The 16,080-nt window shown below is 42.0% G+C and overlaps 1 protein-coding gene across 1 annotated transcript in view; it reads left to right on the top strand.

The window, feature by feature from the left end:
• The first annotated feature begins 9,191 nt into the window (after positions 1-9,191).
• Positions 9,192-16,080, top strand: part of Pou2af2 (POU class 2 homeobox associating factor 2) — a 38,412-nt gene continuing 31,523 nt past the window's right edge. The window contains exon 1 of the mRNA XM_076925181.1: positions 9,192-9,309. Within this exon, the coding sequence (XP_076781296.1) occupies positions 9,300-9,309 (10 nt within the window). The 5' untranslated portion in view covers positions 9,192-9,299. The remainder of the gene's footprint in view (positions 9,310-16,080) is intronic.

The following is a 16,080-nucleotide window of genomic DNA, read 5'->3' as shown; positions in this document are numbered from 1 at the left end:
ACATTAGGAGAGGAGTCACCAAACAACATTCTTTAGCAAGCTTCAACAGAAAAATGCAAAAGCTTTAAAAATAAACAAAATGGGCAAACTGTTTCCACCACTGTTCATTAGAAATAAATGAGAAACAGCCTGGTTTTCTTTTATGTGGCACAGAACTTACTCTCTCCGTGTGTGTGTGTGTGTGTGTGTGTGTGTGTGTGTGTGTGTGTGTGTGTGTGTGATGTATATGCATATGTGTATACGTAGATGTACATGTATATGCTTTTGGACAGGGTATTACTATGTAGCTCTGGCTGGAACCCTCTCTGTAGACCAGTTGTTCTCAATCACACAGAGCTCTGACTGCTTCTGCCACCTGAGTGCTGGGATTAAAGGTGTGGGCCAACACCCCTGGCCTCATTTTTTATCTGAATAGCCCAGTACCCTTGTATGTCATGAAGGAAGAATGGAGCCTTTTCCCCAGATAAGAAAACTAACAGCCACGTAGCAGCAAGAACAGACACCCAAGACTTCAGAACCATCCTCTGACCCATGAGGGGAGGGGCGCATTCAGAATTCCTGTGACAGGAGGAAAGACTCTGTTCCCCTTCGTTCTCCAGCCACTACTTTGCTCCAACAATCAGTCAGCAAGCCACTAGATGAAGGACAGGCTGCGATCCCGAAAGTACAAATCTGTAAACGGAAGAGAGCTGTTCTAAGGAAAGTACAGGTTAGCCCCAATGTAGGTTCCAAAGGGACCCCTGGGGTGATAGGAATGCCATTTTATGATGTGATACACAACACATGACTCCTATATTCAGTACTCTATACCTCTCTGCTCACTTGTGCATCTCCCACAGTAATTCCAAGAACTGATGAATTTCTCATATACAGGAAGTGGGCCCTCCTTATAGATGGCTGTAAATGCAGATGCATTCCTCAACAGTATCTCACCACATACAAAACCTACAAACACAGTACCTGGCCAGAGGAAACACTATATGAATACTTTCAAATGAAGTGATTTCAAGGGTTGTATTTCTAGCAAAGCAGGAGTCAAGCGTGAGTGCGTGCGTGCGTGCGTGCGTGCGTGCGTGCGTGCGTGTGTGTGTGTGTGTGTGTGTGTGTGTGTGTGTGTAAAAGAAAAAACCTGCCAGTTGGATGCACAATGGTTACCAGAGGAAGAGGGGGGAACCTGGAGCAGCCAGCCTTGGGCGGTATCTTGCAGAGCTTCTGCCTCCCACAGATCAGCCGGAAGAAGTTCAAACCCAAAGAACAGGCTGCCATTCCCATACTAGATTGTTCATCAAATGCAGGGCTATCCCTGACCAGAAGGCAAGAAGGCGCATTATACCAGACTCCTTTTTGGAGAAAAGGCTAGATATTATCTTGTGAGAGTCCCCGTGATAAGCCAGAGCCTCTCTGCAGCTGGAGTTTGCTTGGTTCCATCTAATCTGTAACTTGGAGCATGCTCATAAACGATAGCCATGTTTTCGCAGTTCAACAGCCCCATCTGGTCTCCAGTCTTCTCCCTTCCTACAGTAGAGAAAGGGGGCAGGGTACTTTGCAGTGAACGGTTGGAAATCGCCTCCTTTCCGACAGCCACTCACGAAGGATCACTCAGGTTGGTTTCTAGAATTTAAAGGATGAAAAGAGTCCACACCCTCCGCGTCTCTGCAGTTACCAGAAAAGGTCTTACTGTTAGCACAGCTGCCATACAAGTCCTGCGGTGAGCTACGTATAGAGTTGAGGCGTCCCCTCGTGGCTAAAACTGGAAGTACATCCAGAGGTAACTCAGGGGAAACATCTTCCCGAGCAGGAACCAAAACCACATGAATGGCGAGTTTTAGTAAAGGGTAGCTGGAGGATATGGTCTGAGGGAACTGAAGACAGGTATACAATACAGTTTCTAGAACTCTAAGTAATGTTCCTGACTTAGTGTCCGATGCAGATGAAGTGGTTAAATGGTAAAGCCAATCTTGGGTGGTTTAGCCTGGCTCTGTCCTACTTTTCAAGACCAGAAAACAAAGCCACTGATGGGATGCTCCATAGTCTCCATGAGTGAGCCTTCAGACGGTTCCGTCTTGCCCGGGGCTTTGTTACATCCCAGGCCTTCCCTGGAAAGTCTAGCTTTCAGACAACAGCAGAGAAAGTCATAATTCTTCCCTTCCAGGCCAATCTGTGGCAACGTGACAATTTTCTTTCTTTCCTTCCTGTTCGTATTCATCCTGATTGCAGACACTCTGCCTGTCCCATTGTTTCTTTTTCTCATATTTGCATTTATCTTTCAAGGTCACTCTTGCCTTGACTAGGACACGGCCTCTTCCACAGTTAGCTAAGCTGAACTGAAAGCCTAGTTTCACCAGGGGTCATATAGTCTTACTGGTCAGTCATGTTAGGACTCCCTTAATTATGGGTCAGATCTCTACCACAGTTAACAAACTCTCTCTCTCTCTCTCTCTCTCTCTCTCTCTCTCTCTCTCTCTCTCTTTCTCTTTCTCTCTCTCTCTCCATTTATCTCTCTCCCTCCCACTCTGTCTCTTGCTTCACTTTCTTCACTTCTTTCCCTGCCTGTCTCCTGTCTGTCTCTATCCCTCCCTCCTCTCTCTCCCTCTCCCTCTTTCTCCCTCTCTGTCCCTCTCTCCCCTTTTTCCTTCCTCCTCTCTTTGAGTGTGAGTATGTGTGAGAGTGTGTGTGTGTGTGTGTGTGTGTGTGTGTGTGTGTGTGTGTGTGTGATTTTCTTTCTTTCCCAATAACAAACAGCTCAGACCACTGAAAATCCCTCAGCTGTCCAGCCGATCTAAATCTGCAGGATCTCCATGACACAGGCAACAACAGAGTATCTAAGAGGAGTCTGGGTGAGAATCCAGTATTGATAGTTTAGCAGAAACCAGAAGCCTGGAAACAGAACAATGCACCGACTCATTGCACCGAACATCTGCAAGTAAAGATGTGCGGACAAAGGGGTGTACTGTGTGACATATTGGGACATACTACAGCTTCCATGACAAGATGTTTTTATTCTCTCTTATTTGGGGGGATGGGGATTGCAAGGGCAAAGGGCAGATAGGAAGGAATGGGGAAATGAGTAGAACCGGGTGCATAGTATGAAATTCATACAAAATAATCAATAAAAAGTTAAAGAAAAGAAAAGAAAATCTTCCCTAAACTTACTTGGGCTCATAGGGACAAACCTAGGTCTTCACTTACTTGCTATACACAGCTGACTGGAGTCCCAGAGAAGGAGGAACAACTGAGCTCTACTCTGTCTGTGCTAAAAGAATCATACCCCTATTTGTGCTTTCTGGACAGATGATGGAGCTGTAACAAAGAAGCCCTGGATTACAGGGTCTAAGAGTGTCTCTCTAGTTACAATTCAGAAAGGTAGTAAGCTGCTTGCTTGTTTCTGAGCACAACCCTTTAGAGAATTTTTCTTCATTTTTATTTAGAGAAATCTTCTCACATTAAACATTTGAACACCTCCTGCATCCCACTGGCAACATGTATGCTCATCCTTGGAACTCATGATCTGGTGGGAAGCCCAAGAGAGCAAATGGGTACAGTTCCACCAAGAAAATTAGGTACACTAGAAAGCTCTGTAGATTAAATGTGAAGGATCACCCTGGATCCAGGACAGCAGGGGGCACTTGCTATATGAGACCTAACTGAAAGGACAGACACTTGGGAGGGACAAGAAGATGCTGTCAAGTGGCGTGAGCCAGGAGTGGAGGTGGAGACAAAGGTAAGTGTAGGAAGCAAATGGGGGACAATACAGGCCACCAGGCAAAGTCTGACATCACTGTGTTACCAGGAAGGACTTGGATGCCAGGTTGAGACCTAGTCTTCACTTAGGGGCCTCAGGAGTCATTTGGGGTTCCTTTTGGGGAGTGAACATCAGAGCTATAGGACAATTAAGGTGGACTGAATAGAAACATTGATAATAGAAAACAAAGGAAAAAGAAAGCAGGCTAGAGTGTGATGAGGGACACCATTTAGGTTTTAGTTAACTCCAGATGTAGTCAAGTTGACAGCCATACTAATGATTGGAAAATGGAAGAGAAGGTTCTAGAAGAAGGGGAAGGGGAGAGAAAAGAAAGGCAGGCCAAAAGAAGGAGAACTAAGAGGAGAGAGAAGAGGAAATGAAGAAAGAATGGAAAGAAAGGTATTGCTTCTGAACATGTTGGTTGGCTGTGAACTTGGCACAACCTAGAATCAGTCACCTGGAAAGAGTCTTGGTGAAGGGTTGTCTAGGTCAACTTGGCCAGTCATCTATGAAGAGTTACCTTGAATCCTTTCCCTGGTGTGGGATGATCCAGCCTGAAAGTGGGCAGCACCCTTCCTGATTGGGGGCCCTGGGATGCATAAGAATAGAGAAAGCTACTGGGAACTGAGTGAGCACACATCCATCTCTCTGCTCTTGACTGTGGATGTGATGTGACAAGCTGCTTCAAGTGCCCGCTGCCTTGACTTTCCCAAAATGACGGAATGTCATGTGCAATGTCAGCTAAAATAAATGCTTATGAAACCAGGACACTGACCATTTAGGACAGGAGAGATTTTGATGTTTATCAAAACCACAAATTTTTAGATGATAATCACTGTCCTGAAGCTTAAGTACCTAGAGACAAAGGCGACCTCCAAGTGATGCGGCCCACACTGCATTCTGGCCCCTCGTTTAGTATTACGTTCTCCATTAAGCAGTCATAATGATGTAATCATTATCATAATCAGCCCATAATGATGTGGATCTTGCTGTTTGCTTGCACACACTCAAGTGTAGTAACCTTTGCATCGCCATAACCAAATATATGACAAAAATACTTAAGGAAGGAAGAGCTTGTTGCAGCCCATGGTCTTAGAGGTGAGAATGATAGAGCAGAGCATTTATTATGGTGGTTGAGAAGGAGATGAAGAGAGACAGAGAATAGGGTCAAGATATCCCCATGGATCTACCCTGCAGTGACTTATATCCTTTAGAAAGACCCAAACTCCTAATCTTTCCAGAACTTCCCAAAATAGAACCAGCAATGTCACCCCGGCTTCCACACACAAGGGCTATTTTGTAGGCAAGCCCAACAAGCAGTAAGTGACCTATGGAAATGACTTTGTTTTTCTTATTAGAGAAATGAGTTGGGGGCATCAACATTTGGACTGATAAATCTTATGAAGATTTTCTTATTTCATGAACTCTAAGCTATACATGAGTTCATATTTCTACATTCCCAAGATAGAGGTCATGCCACAATAGCTGTTATCTAACTAGCAGTTAAGATGTAACTGTCGTTGTCCCTGCCTGCATCCATGCATAGCTACCACGGAGAGCTGACCACATGACTCTCCAAACTGAGACTCTTGAGAGTGAAAGAAGAACACCAGGTGACATGTAGTGATAAATATAAATGGGGACTGTCCCAAGAAACCTGGACAGACAGGGTCACCCTAGTTACGTCTTTGTAAGTACTGTATAAGGTGTCTAAATATATTGTAAGTTTTCAAAACATGTTTTAAAACATGTTTTTAAAAAATTTTAGGATAAAAATTGTCATTAGAAGTATCGTGCCACTTTCTTTCTTTCTTCTTCCTTTTCTTCTTTCTTTCTTTGTTTTTTAATCAAATATAATCTAATAGGAGTCAAACTGAAAACAGAAACTTCAGTTGAAAAAATGTCTCCACCAGTCATCTAGTAGGCCAAAGATCATTGAGTATTTTTTTGACTGATGATTTACTATTACAAGTGCCATCCCTGAACAGTTGGAGTAAGAAATCAGTCCACACAAGATAGTAATTCTATTCCTTCATGACCTCTTCTTCAGTGCCTGCCTCCAAGTTCATGTTTGATTTTCTGTCCTAATGTACTGTAAGATATAAGATGAAATAAACTCTTTCCTCTTCAAAAATTAATTAATTAGAAAAAGAAGAAGAATCATGCCGAGGTTAGAGAGATGACTCAGAGGTGAAGAAAGCATTCTTTCTTCTAGAACAGCCATGTTCTGTTCCCAGCACCCATATCAGGTGTTCACAAACTTCACAGGGATTTGGCACCTGCTTCTGATCTCCACGAGTACCCACATGCACTTGTCATACACACACACATACACCCATCGATGCTACACATCTAGAAATATATGAAGACAGCTCTGGGCATAGTCCAAAAAGGACAGCCTGGATGAATGAGGAGCTCCCTGAATATGTTGGTCAGGCTATGTTTAAGAACAGAAACTTTGTATCTACAGCAAAAGAAACTCCACCTTATTTAATAACATATAATAATCTGAAATGTGAACTGAAGTGTTCCAGGCAGCCCTCATGGGCACTGCAGAGTATGAAACCAGAAATACCTCAGGTTCATTAGACATCTTATTTTTAATTGATTTTTGGTTATCTGTGTTATGGAGCTGTGGAGATGAAATGAGAAAAGGGGAAAGGGAGAAGGAGAGAAGGAAGAGGGTGGGTGTATCATGAACCACACACAAGAAAGGACAGAGTTTCTACAGCTGTCATGTCAATAAAATCATCTTGGCATATAAGGAAGTAAACCGTGAGAGAAAAAGTATATTTGTGACTGAATATTCAAAGCTCTGTAGAATTTTCTTGGGCACAAGGTGAGGGAAGAGTGCTTTGGTTTGAGACTACTATAAACAAAGACAGAGGATGCAAAAGGCTATAGCTCCTCTGAGCAACATGGAGCAGGGCTGAAGATTTGTCAGTTGGTAGGGTGCTTGCCAACCACGAACAAAGCCCTGGGTATGACTTCAGCATTGCCTCAAGCCAGCTGTGGCACACACCTGTAATCCCAACCCTGGGGAGACAAAAGTAAGAACACCAGAAGTTTAAGGTCTCCTCCTTCATCTTCATAGCAGGTTCATGGCCATGGATACAGTCTAGGATACAATAGACCTCTCAAAAATAAATAAAACAAACAAACATTTGAGTGATTTGAGTGACACCTACTGTAGAAGCCATCATCCCTTGAGATTTAAGAACACAAGGGAGGGACTCTTTACAGTGTAAATTACCTGGCATGACCACCTAGGGAAGTCTGGCATAGACAAGTGATTCTAGGCAAAGTGGTCCAAGATCCATATGAGAAATTGTGATGTTTGGAGGAAATGATGACAGACAGGTAGGAAGGAAGGATGGATTCAGATCACAGATAGCCTTGACAGCCAGCCAAACAGGTTGGTCTTCATTCTGTCACCAGTAGGAACTCATAACTGTGTTAAGATTATTGTATTCTGATTGGAATTTTTCAATTAATCCAGGCTCTTTTAATAGTCTGCTGTTTTATGGACTTTACAAGCTTGCAGGAGTTTACTATAGAGATAGTGGGTATTCCATTTAACAAGTTCATAAGAATAAGACTATGAGTTACTGACTGGGAGAGTACATAGATGAGTCTGTATGATTGCTAGACTTCCCCTGTAGCCACCTGCAGCCACGGATGAACTGGGTTCACCTGAAAGGGGGGCTGGAAATGAAAAAGGGGGTCAGAGAGGCAAGATAAACATGAAGCCAAGACAAAGTTTTCTGATCAAGGCTTGAAGTTTAATATTCAGCTCTTCCAATTTAAAGGGAAAGCCTTTAAATTGGAACACCAAACCATTCTTGTTTCAGCCAGAGATGGGTGGGAGAACCCATCCTTTGTCACAGCTGGAGATGTCTCAAGGCAAGCTGGGCAGGCAATCTATTCATCTAAGTTCCTGTAGCAGGTTGTATGTACAGCCAAGATGGGTAATTTCACCTAGGTCCTATTATTAGGTCTATTGTGGTAAACAAGGTCTTTCAGGCCTGCTCAAGGCTGGGTGGAGGGCGCACTGCCCTACTTGGGGAAGACTACAAGTCACAAGGGTCTTTGCAGTCATGAAACAGAGAAATTGAGACAAGTTTTGCCCTTTTTGGTTTTCTCCGAGACATTCAGAAACCACAAATGGTCCATTCCATGAGAAAAAGGAGCACTGACTTAAGAGTATACAAATTTGTACATCAGAAAATGCCGGAAGTTCTTTTCATCTGCATGCAGTGGAACAGACCGTCCATGCAGTGGAACAGATCGTATGCTCTCAGAACCTCCTAAGTCTCTTACAAAGTATCTATCGCAGTGGTTCTCAGCCTGTGGGTCACAGCCCGTTTGGGGTCAAATGACCCTTTTACGGGGGTCACATCATAGATATCCTTCCTGCATAGCAAATATTTACAATATGATTCGGAACAGTAGCAAAAGTATAGTTACAAAGTGGCAATGAAAATAATTTTACGGTTGGGGGTCACCACAACATGAGGAATGCATTAAAGGGTCACAGCTCTAGGAAGGTTGGGAACCACTGCTCTAGTACAAACCGTTGTTCTAGATTCCTTTAATCTCTCTCAAGTCCTTGAGAAGCACAGGACGATGCCTGTGTGCATCTATGAAACATCACTTGTACAAATCTAGAATGGCTAGGGAAGCATTTGAGATGTCTAGTTCTAACCTTGTTTAGAGTAGGAGACAAAAATCAAAACTAGATTAAGCAGCAACTGTGGGTAGTTAAAGATAAGTGAGAAATGCCGAACTACCTACATTCTATTTTCTTTACATATTTCTCCAAAGGAACTCCTAGCACAATGCACCAAAAAGATTTTCAGTGAAAATGTGTGGTTAGATGTGGCTCTCCATGTACTACTTTGAACTTCATTAGCTTCAGAGCTACTTTGTAGAGACTTTGTAGGCAGCTTACAAATATTTGATGTACGAATCTCTGCAGTAGCACACACATTTGTTTATAAATTAAAAAGTGATCTACATGTATTAAAATGATATGAGATTTTATTTCTGTTTGCAAATGAAAAGAACTTCCTAAAATTTTAACTACGTTTGAAAAGTGCCCAGCTTTTAATAATCTAAGTAATACAGTCTAAGTAATACAAATTCAGTAGCAACCAGGCAATATGGAATTTTTCATACAACATGCTACTTTTTAAAGCCGAAGCCTAACTTAAGAGATGGGAAAACACCACTGCCATTCATGAAGCAAATAATAGCCATCTTGTTTCCATAGCAAACATTTAAGAGAGTTGTTTCCTAATGGAAACTCATTGTTACTGAATAAAAATCCTTAGAGAGGGAGAAAAGTACCTTTATATATAATCTGCATTGGGGATGCAAATTGGAGAGAAACATACACCAGAGGATTTGCATTTAATCAAATCTGAAGCAAGTGACTTCAGAAGCATCACTCAGTGTGCAGAAGGCTTCCCACCAGGACTAGACTGAGCTATCCAAGAGATCAAGACCCCTCACTAAGGACATTTGTCAGAGGCCTGGCACTGTGGCACCGCCCAGGATGGACAGTGGTGAGTTGATTGTTACAATTAAAAACAATCTTCAGAAATACTAATTCTTAGTTCTGACTACAGTCTTAACGTCATCAAACATAAAAACGCAATAGCACTATCTGGCTTTGAGAACAAAGACAGAAGCCAACTGTTCATGTTCTCATAACTCTCGTCACATGTGTTGCTTGTAGATTTGATTTTGATGCATTGGCTATAAGTGGGTATTCATTCTGAGCAAGAAATCTCGTCAAATGGTTCTCATAAAGTGATGACCTGAATATTAACACAGCCTTTTCCCAAACAGTGGAACTTTGTGTTAAATGTAGCACTTTCTTGGAAGCCATCAATTATAAAGAAAGGAAAGAAAAATCCGCATGTGTACAGAGCTTGAAACATCTTTTGGCATCTGACTTTAAACTCTTTGGGCTAATGACAACAGCTGTTCTGGTAATGTATGATAAGAAAGAGGCTTTCCATGATTGCAGAGTACAGATAGGTTTCTCCTAGACAAATTGAGATGTCAGCATTACCTTAGAAAGTGTTAATAAATGACAGAAGAAATACTTTCGAAATTCTTTATAAAGTACTTTGAACAATAACTGTCTCTTTTAAGTCTGCTCCTACAACCTAAGAAGTGGATGGATCTCTGGGTCAGAAGGGCTCGGGGGCCCCTGGAAGGGCTAACAGGCAAGAGGTAGGAGATGAGAGAGACTGAGTTGTTATGGTATGATGAAATGACTTCCACACAATCCTAACACATCCAGTAATTTGACTGTTCTTGCTTGAAATGTCCCATCTTTACTTTAAGCTGTCATGTCATGAGCCGTTGGCATCGTTTTCTGATTAATTATGCAAGCCTTTCTGAACTCTATGACCTTGGAGACTTTTCACCTCTGGTGGTCTCCTGGCAATAGATCAGAAGCAGAGGCACACACAGTAAGCTTCTAATAAAAGTTCAGCAAGCACCATTGGTGGTTCTGAGAGAGTATCTGCCTTCCCCTCAGTGAGGCAGACAGAGCCAGGGGGCCGGAGGAGGAAAAGGTATAAGAAGGAGGGACAGTTAACCCAGACAATGACCGAGCACACTATATTGTTGTTGTGCTGTCTGGGACCTCAGTACCTCTCTCTGAGTCAGAACAACCCATTCGGTATTCTTACTTTGACAGTTCTGAGTGACGGGAGAACTGTCTACAGTGTTGTGAGGAACGAGCCGTTGCCCACTGACTTCATTGTGCTGTTGTCCAGTTACAGAACTCAGAATCCAACTTCTTTGCTGAAGTTGCAGGGGAGATCTGGTTTGTTGTTTCTCTCACCGGGTCATTTTATGTCCCTACTTCATGTCACCAGCACCTCCTTAGCCTCTCCAAAGAATTCAAAAGCAAGAAAATATATCTCAAAAAAGCCATTAAAATACTAAAATAAGGACATGTTTCAGACATCATATGTACACTTAGCATAACTGAACATGCTTTTGGGGGAGGGTCACCAATATTGTAAGTATCAAGTTAATCTTAAAATATATGAGTTTGGTTTGACGGAAATAGTAATTTTCAAAAACAAATGTAAACAACAGCACCATTAAGTCAAATTCTCCAAAGAAAAGGGGACTAGGTGACAATGTGACAGAAACATTTGGGGGAAGATACATAGTCACAACCCTGCAGTGCCAACTTCTTTCCCAATTCTAAACGCTAAATTAATTCCCTCTGATGAATTTGCTTGTTCTCGTTCTTCTCTCTCTCTCTCTCTCTCTCTCTCTCTCTCTCTCTCTCTCTCTCTTTCTCTGGAAACATCTGGAAACACTCATCTTTGTTTCCCAACAACTGATCTGAATGTAAGTTTGTATCTAGAGTATTTGAATAAAAACTCTCCAGCTCTCGGTGCTGATGCAGGTGTAGATTCTTTATATAGACACAGCGCACAGAGAGGGTCGAATGAGTGGGAACATTTATGACCCTGAATATCACTCTGTCCAAAACAAGGAATAGAGATTCTTTCAAAGAAATAAAGCTATCCCAGGTAGGATTTAAAGAATTTATGCTAAGCTCCACTGATTTGCTGAAATTTTAATGCACTCATGTATACTGCTGTCAAAGTAGATGTTCACGCTTCCACGCTGAGGCTGCAAAGCTTGTTCATCTGGCTCCTCTCGTTTCCTCGCCATGCTTGTTCCCATGACACTCAAAACTGAGGGCTTCACTTCTATGTTCTGTGAAATGACTCTTGCTCAAATTCTAAGAACTTTAGCAATCCCACTGACTTTTCTCGTTTGTCTCCTCCAATTTCTCTGAAGTGCTACATCGATATCTATATCTATATCTATATATCTATATCTATATCTATATCATCTATATAGGTAGATGAGAGAGATCTAGGTATCTCAAAACTTGCAGGAATGTGTGTGTGTGTGTGTGTGTGTGTGTGTGTGTGTGTGTGTGTGTGTACAATAACCATTTATTGAGCACCTACTAGGTACCAGGCACTTGACATCGCTGGTTATCCTTTCTTCTCTAGGTTCCCTCTTTCTTCCACCCCCTGTTGCTTCCATCCTGATCCATCACTACTGTTCTGTGCTTCTGCACCTTTCCCACGGTGATCCTTCTGTGGACCTTTCTTGCTCTAAGCACCAGTGATTAAATACCGTCTTTCCTCTTATTGCAAATCTTTCTATGGAGAGCATTATTTTCATGGCTCTAATTATAATAGTGTTAAAGATACACAGTGCTAACCCAGATCGAAATTCTTGTTTTATCTACAGGACACATTCACTTTTATTTGATTACATCTCCACAACCTCAGAGTCAACAAATTCAAAATGTTCTTTCCCTATCCAAATCTCCATAGTTCGCTATTTGTTTGTGTGTGTTTGTGTGTACATATATGCATGTGCACATGTGCATGAACACGTGCATGTCACTTTGGAAGGCCTCTTATATCTGTCCTTTGTCATTCCTGTTGCTTCATGATACCTCCCCCCCCCCCCCGTATTTTCATCATAAACCTGTTCTAGGACTCGCTCTCAGATTAATCTTTCAAATATTTTTTAAATCTTCCAAAACTATGACAAAGGTCATTTTCCCCATTGAATATTTTAGTGGCTCCTTCATCTTTTTTATCAAATGTGCAGTGCACAGTGTTTCCGTCAATTTCCAAATGCATAAAGGACAGTTGTCCAATAGCCTTATGTCACCTAATTTATGTCAACTAGTGACATCAGAGCCACCTTAATTTGCTTAAGTATACTCTATGTTGTTTACAGGAGGATGAGCTTGCCTAACAACTCGTTTCCACAGCATGTTGCCATCACTAAACAATGCATGACATTATATATTTTTATGTATTTTTAATTTTCAATTACATCTAAGTATTTGTAGGCATGGGGGTTTGAGGGGGCATGACAGTGCTGCATTCATATGAAGATCAGAGGTCAACTTGTAGGAATCATTTCTCTCCTACCATAAGGGACCTGGAAGGTTGAATTGGGTTGTCAGGGTTGGTGGTAAACATCTTTATTCACTGAGCCATCTCACCAGACAAGTAATATAAATTCCTATAGAAATTTATTTGGTTATTTCAGCACTTTCATTAGTGTATTAACAGTATCAATGAAAAGGATTTTTGAACAGATATTTACCTAGGAGCCCAGGATGTGCCAGTCACAGGCATTTGTGTACTAGTGAGACCTTTACCCTCATGGGCTTTTCAAGGAGCAGAAAACAAACAACAAGCTTCTAAATGGTGGGACTTTGAAAAATGGTGAATCTTAAACAGAAACAAAAGTACAGAAGAAGAATTCGGAATGTCTTAAGGGCACGGTGCAACATTTAAAATGCTTTCATTGAGATGGCCTTACACAAAGGACTCTGAGGAAGACAGAGCAGTCAGCCATGGGGCAAAGGTCAGTGGAAGACAGGGCAGTCGGTCACGTGATAAAGAACAGAGGAAGATAGGACAGTTGGCCATGAGGCAAAGGGTAAAGGAAAAAGGAACTTTCCAGCTCAGAGGTAGCAATATCCTCAGGTGAAAGCGCTCTTGATCCATTTCAGAGCCACACTCGAGTGCAGAGAGGGAGAGTCTTAAAAATTGAGATCAGAGGAGCCCGGTAACAAGGTCATCTGAGATGGATGAAATGAGGATGTGCTGTAGGACTCTGAGCACAGCAGCGATATAACTGGATTTTTTTTTAAAGGACCACCTCCACCCGCACCCTACAACACGCCACAGCCCTGACTACTGGAGGATAGACCAGAGCAGGAATGAAATACGGAAGCAGGAAACCCAGTAGAACAGTACTTCTCAACCTTCCTAATGCTGCAACCCTTGAATATAGTTCCTCATGTTGTGGTGACCCCTGACCATTTATTTTCATTGCTACCTCTTAACTGTAATTTTGTTGCTGTTATAGATCATAATGTAAATATTTGTAGTTTTAAGTGACCTCTGTAAAAGGGTCTTTCAAACCCCCTAAGGGGGTCACAACCCACAGGTTGAGAACCACTGAGTTACCAGGCTACTGGAATAATTGTATGAGAGGATCGTATAGAGTCAAGAGATCCTAGACTGTTCCATAGGCAGTATCCCCATGTATATCTAAAGTAGAGTTTATGGGAGTCCAGAGAAAGGAGAGTTAAGGGCGGCTGTAGAACTTTGTAAGTGAAGGTCTGTGAGGATGGTGTTGCCATCTCTGGGCGCGTCTCCAGCAGATACCTCAACCTGCTCAAGTCCAAAACCAGAAACTGCCTTCTCTCTCCTATTTACCAGAAAGCTTCCCTGTCTTTCAAAAAACTTGACTCTTTTCTTCTTATTCAAATACCCTTAGTTCTTTACTGCCCCTAAGCACATACAGAGATAGGGAAACCCAAGCAGCCTCCCCTCAGTGATGAACTTCTCTGTGATGATCTTCCAACCTCTACCATTCTTTACCTTCCAACTTCAAGGACAATTACTCCTAACCCCTCGCCTCCATCCCTCTCTTAACATCGCTTGAATTCTAAGTAGCCCTCATTTCCAGAATCTCTTTGCTAAGGTTTACATCTACCACTAAACTGAGAGCCAGGGATGCTGAGGCAGGGATGCTCTTCTGTCATCATTAATCTACCGCATCTGACAGTAGATGCTATGTCTTTCTTTCTTGAAATGTCTGCCCCTAAGGTCCTGATGCCTTCGTCCCCCATCTCTTACTGGTTCTTCTCCCACTGCTCTTCCCTGTCTTCTTCATAAAGTTCTCTCTTCTTCCCCTGAAACCTCTCAAGCTGTGAATGCAACTTGGCTTCTGTTATTAATCTTCTAGTCCAGGTCTGTGCACCAGGATATAATGACACACACTAGAGTTTTATTCAGACATGAAGAAAAATTAAATTGTTGTCTGCTGCAAAATGCATGCACATGGAGATTGCTGTATTAAGGAAAGCAAGTTGGGCTCAGAAAGATACATGTTGTATATTTCTCTCATTTATGCATCCTAGGTTTTATGTAGGTACAGGAATTTATATGATGTAAAAATAGCAACAAGACTGGAGGAAAGGGACTAGCAAGGTGACGGGTGGAAAGAAGGGGAGGGAGTGAGGGGAATATGGTCTTTATGAAAGCTAGTAGTATGTATTATGAATCCATACCACTAATTATGCACACACACACACATGTGCACACACACACCAGTATCACAGGGTTTTCAATATAATTATCTCAACCCTTTACAGTATCCTGACCTATTTATCCCAGTATGCAGATCACGATTACCTATGAGTTTCATCATGTGACCCTGTCAAACATTCCCTCTAGGGGTTACTTCCTCTTTCCTGGTTTGTCATCCATAGCATGATGGCTCTAAGCCTTACATCCCAGAGTAATGGTGGAAATATGGAAATTTCCTTCCAATCTTCCCCTCCAAACTCTCTTACTTCTAAATAATTTTCACATCTGCTCCTGGCACTCCTATGTGCCCAATGATCTCTTGTCTCAATTACTCTAGAGTTCTCCAAACTGACCTCCCTGTGGCTTTGTGGTTGTCAAATCCACCCTCTATGCTGTTGCCAGAAGAGTCCATCTAAAATGCAAATCGAAGCATACCTGCCCTTGCTGAAGAGCCTTCAATGGCCCATTGCCGACAGGATGAAATCCTACCTCCTTCCGTGCACGGAAAACATCATGGTTGAATGCTATTCATTTTCCCTTCTGGCCACTTCCTCTCTACCTCATTCAGTTCTTGCTCCCAGACCTTTGCCTACCCTGTTCTCCACATTTGGAAGGTTCCACCTTACAATCTCTCTCCCCTGATCTCCTTCTTTAAGCCTACACTCAGATCTCATCCTGCCTTTCCCAGCTCCCACCATCCCTGTCCCTACAAAGAAATGATACAGCCTGTGCTTCTCTAAATAGTCTAGACAGGCTTCTATTGTTGTACCTGGCACATTTCCTCTATAATTATTTTAAGGTATTTCCTTTCCCACTAGATAGTATGCTCTCTTAGCTTCTATTGACACATAGAAATTTTTGGAGAAATAACTAATAAATATAGCCTAAAGCTTTTTCAAAAAGTAAACAAATAAGACACAAGTTATTCTAGATCAAATCTCATGTTTTATACTAGATAATGATTTAAAAGAAGTACTTTAGTCCTTTTTAATAAAAAATATGTAGGCCAAATCTTATCAAAATTATAACGAAAAGGATCGTTGAAATAATCTTACTTTGTTGAAACTATGTTGAGTGTGACTTTGAGTTAGCTGACTCATTCTTGTGAAACCATATTTCTTTCCCCACTCTATCTGCATACGGGTATCTTTATGA

Source organism: Arvicanthis niloticus, chromosome 26 (assembly GCF_011762505.2).
Source record: "Arvicanthis niloticus isolate mArvNil1 chromosome 26, mArvNil1.pat.X, whole genome shotgun sequence".
NCBI classification, from domain to species: Eukaryota; Metazoa; Chordata; class Mammalia; order Rodentia; family Muridae; genus Arvicanthis; species Arvicanthis niloticus.
The sequence above is the reverse complement of the archived record's forward strand: the minus strand, read 5'-3'. Positions and strand labels throughout refer to the sequence as shown.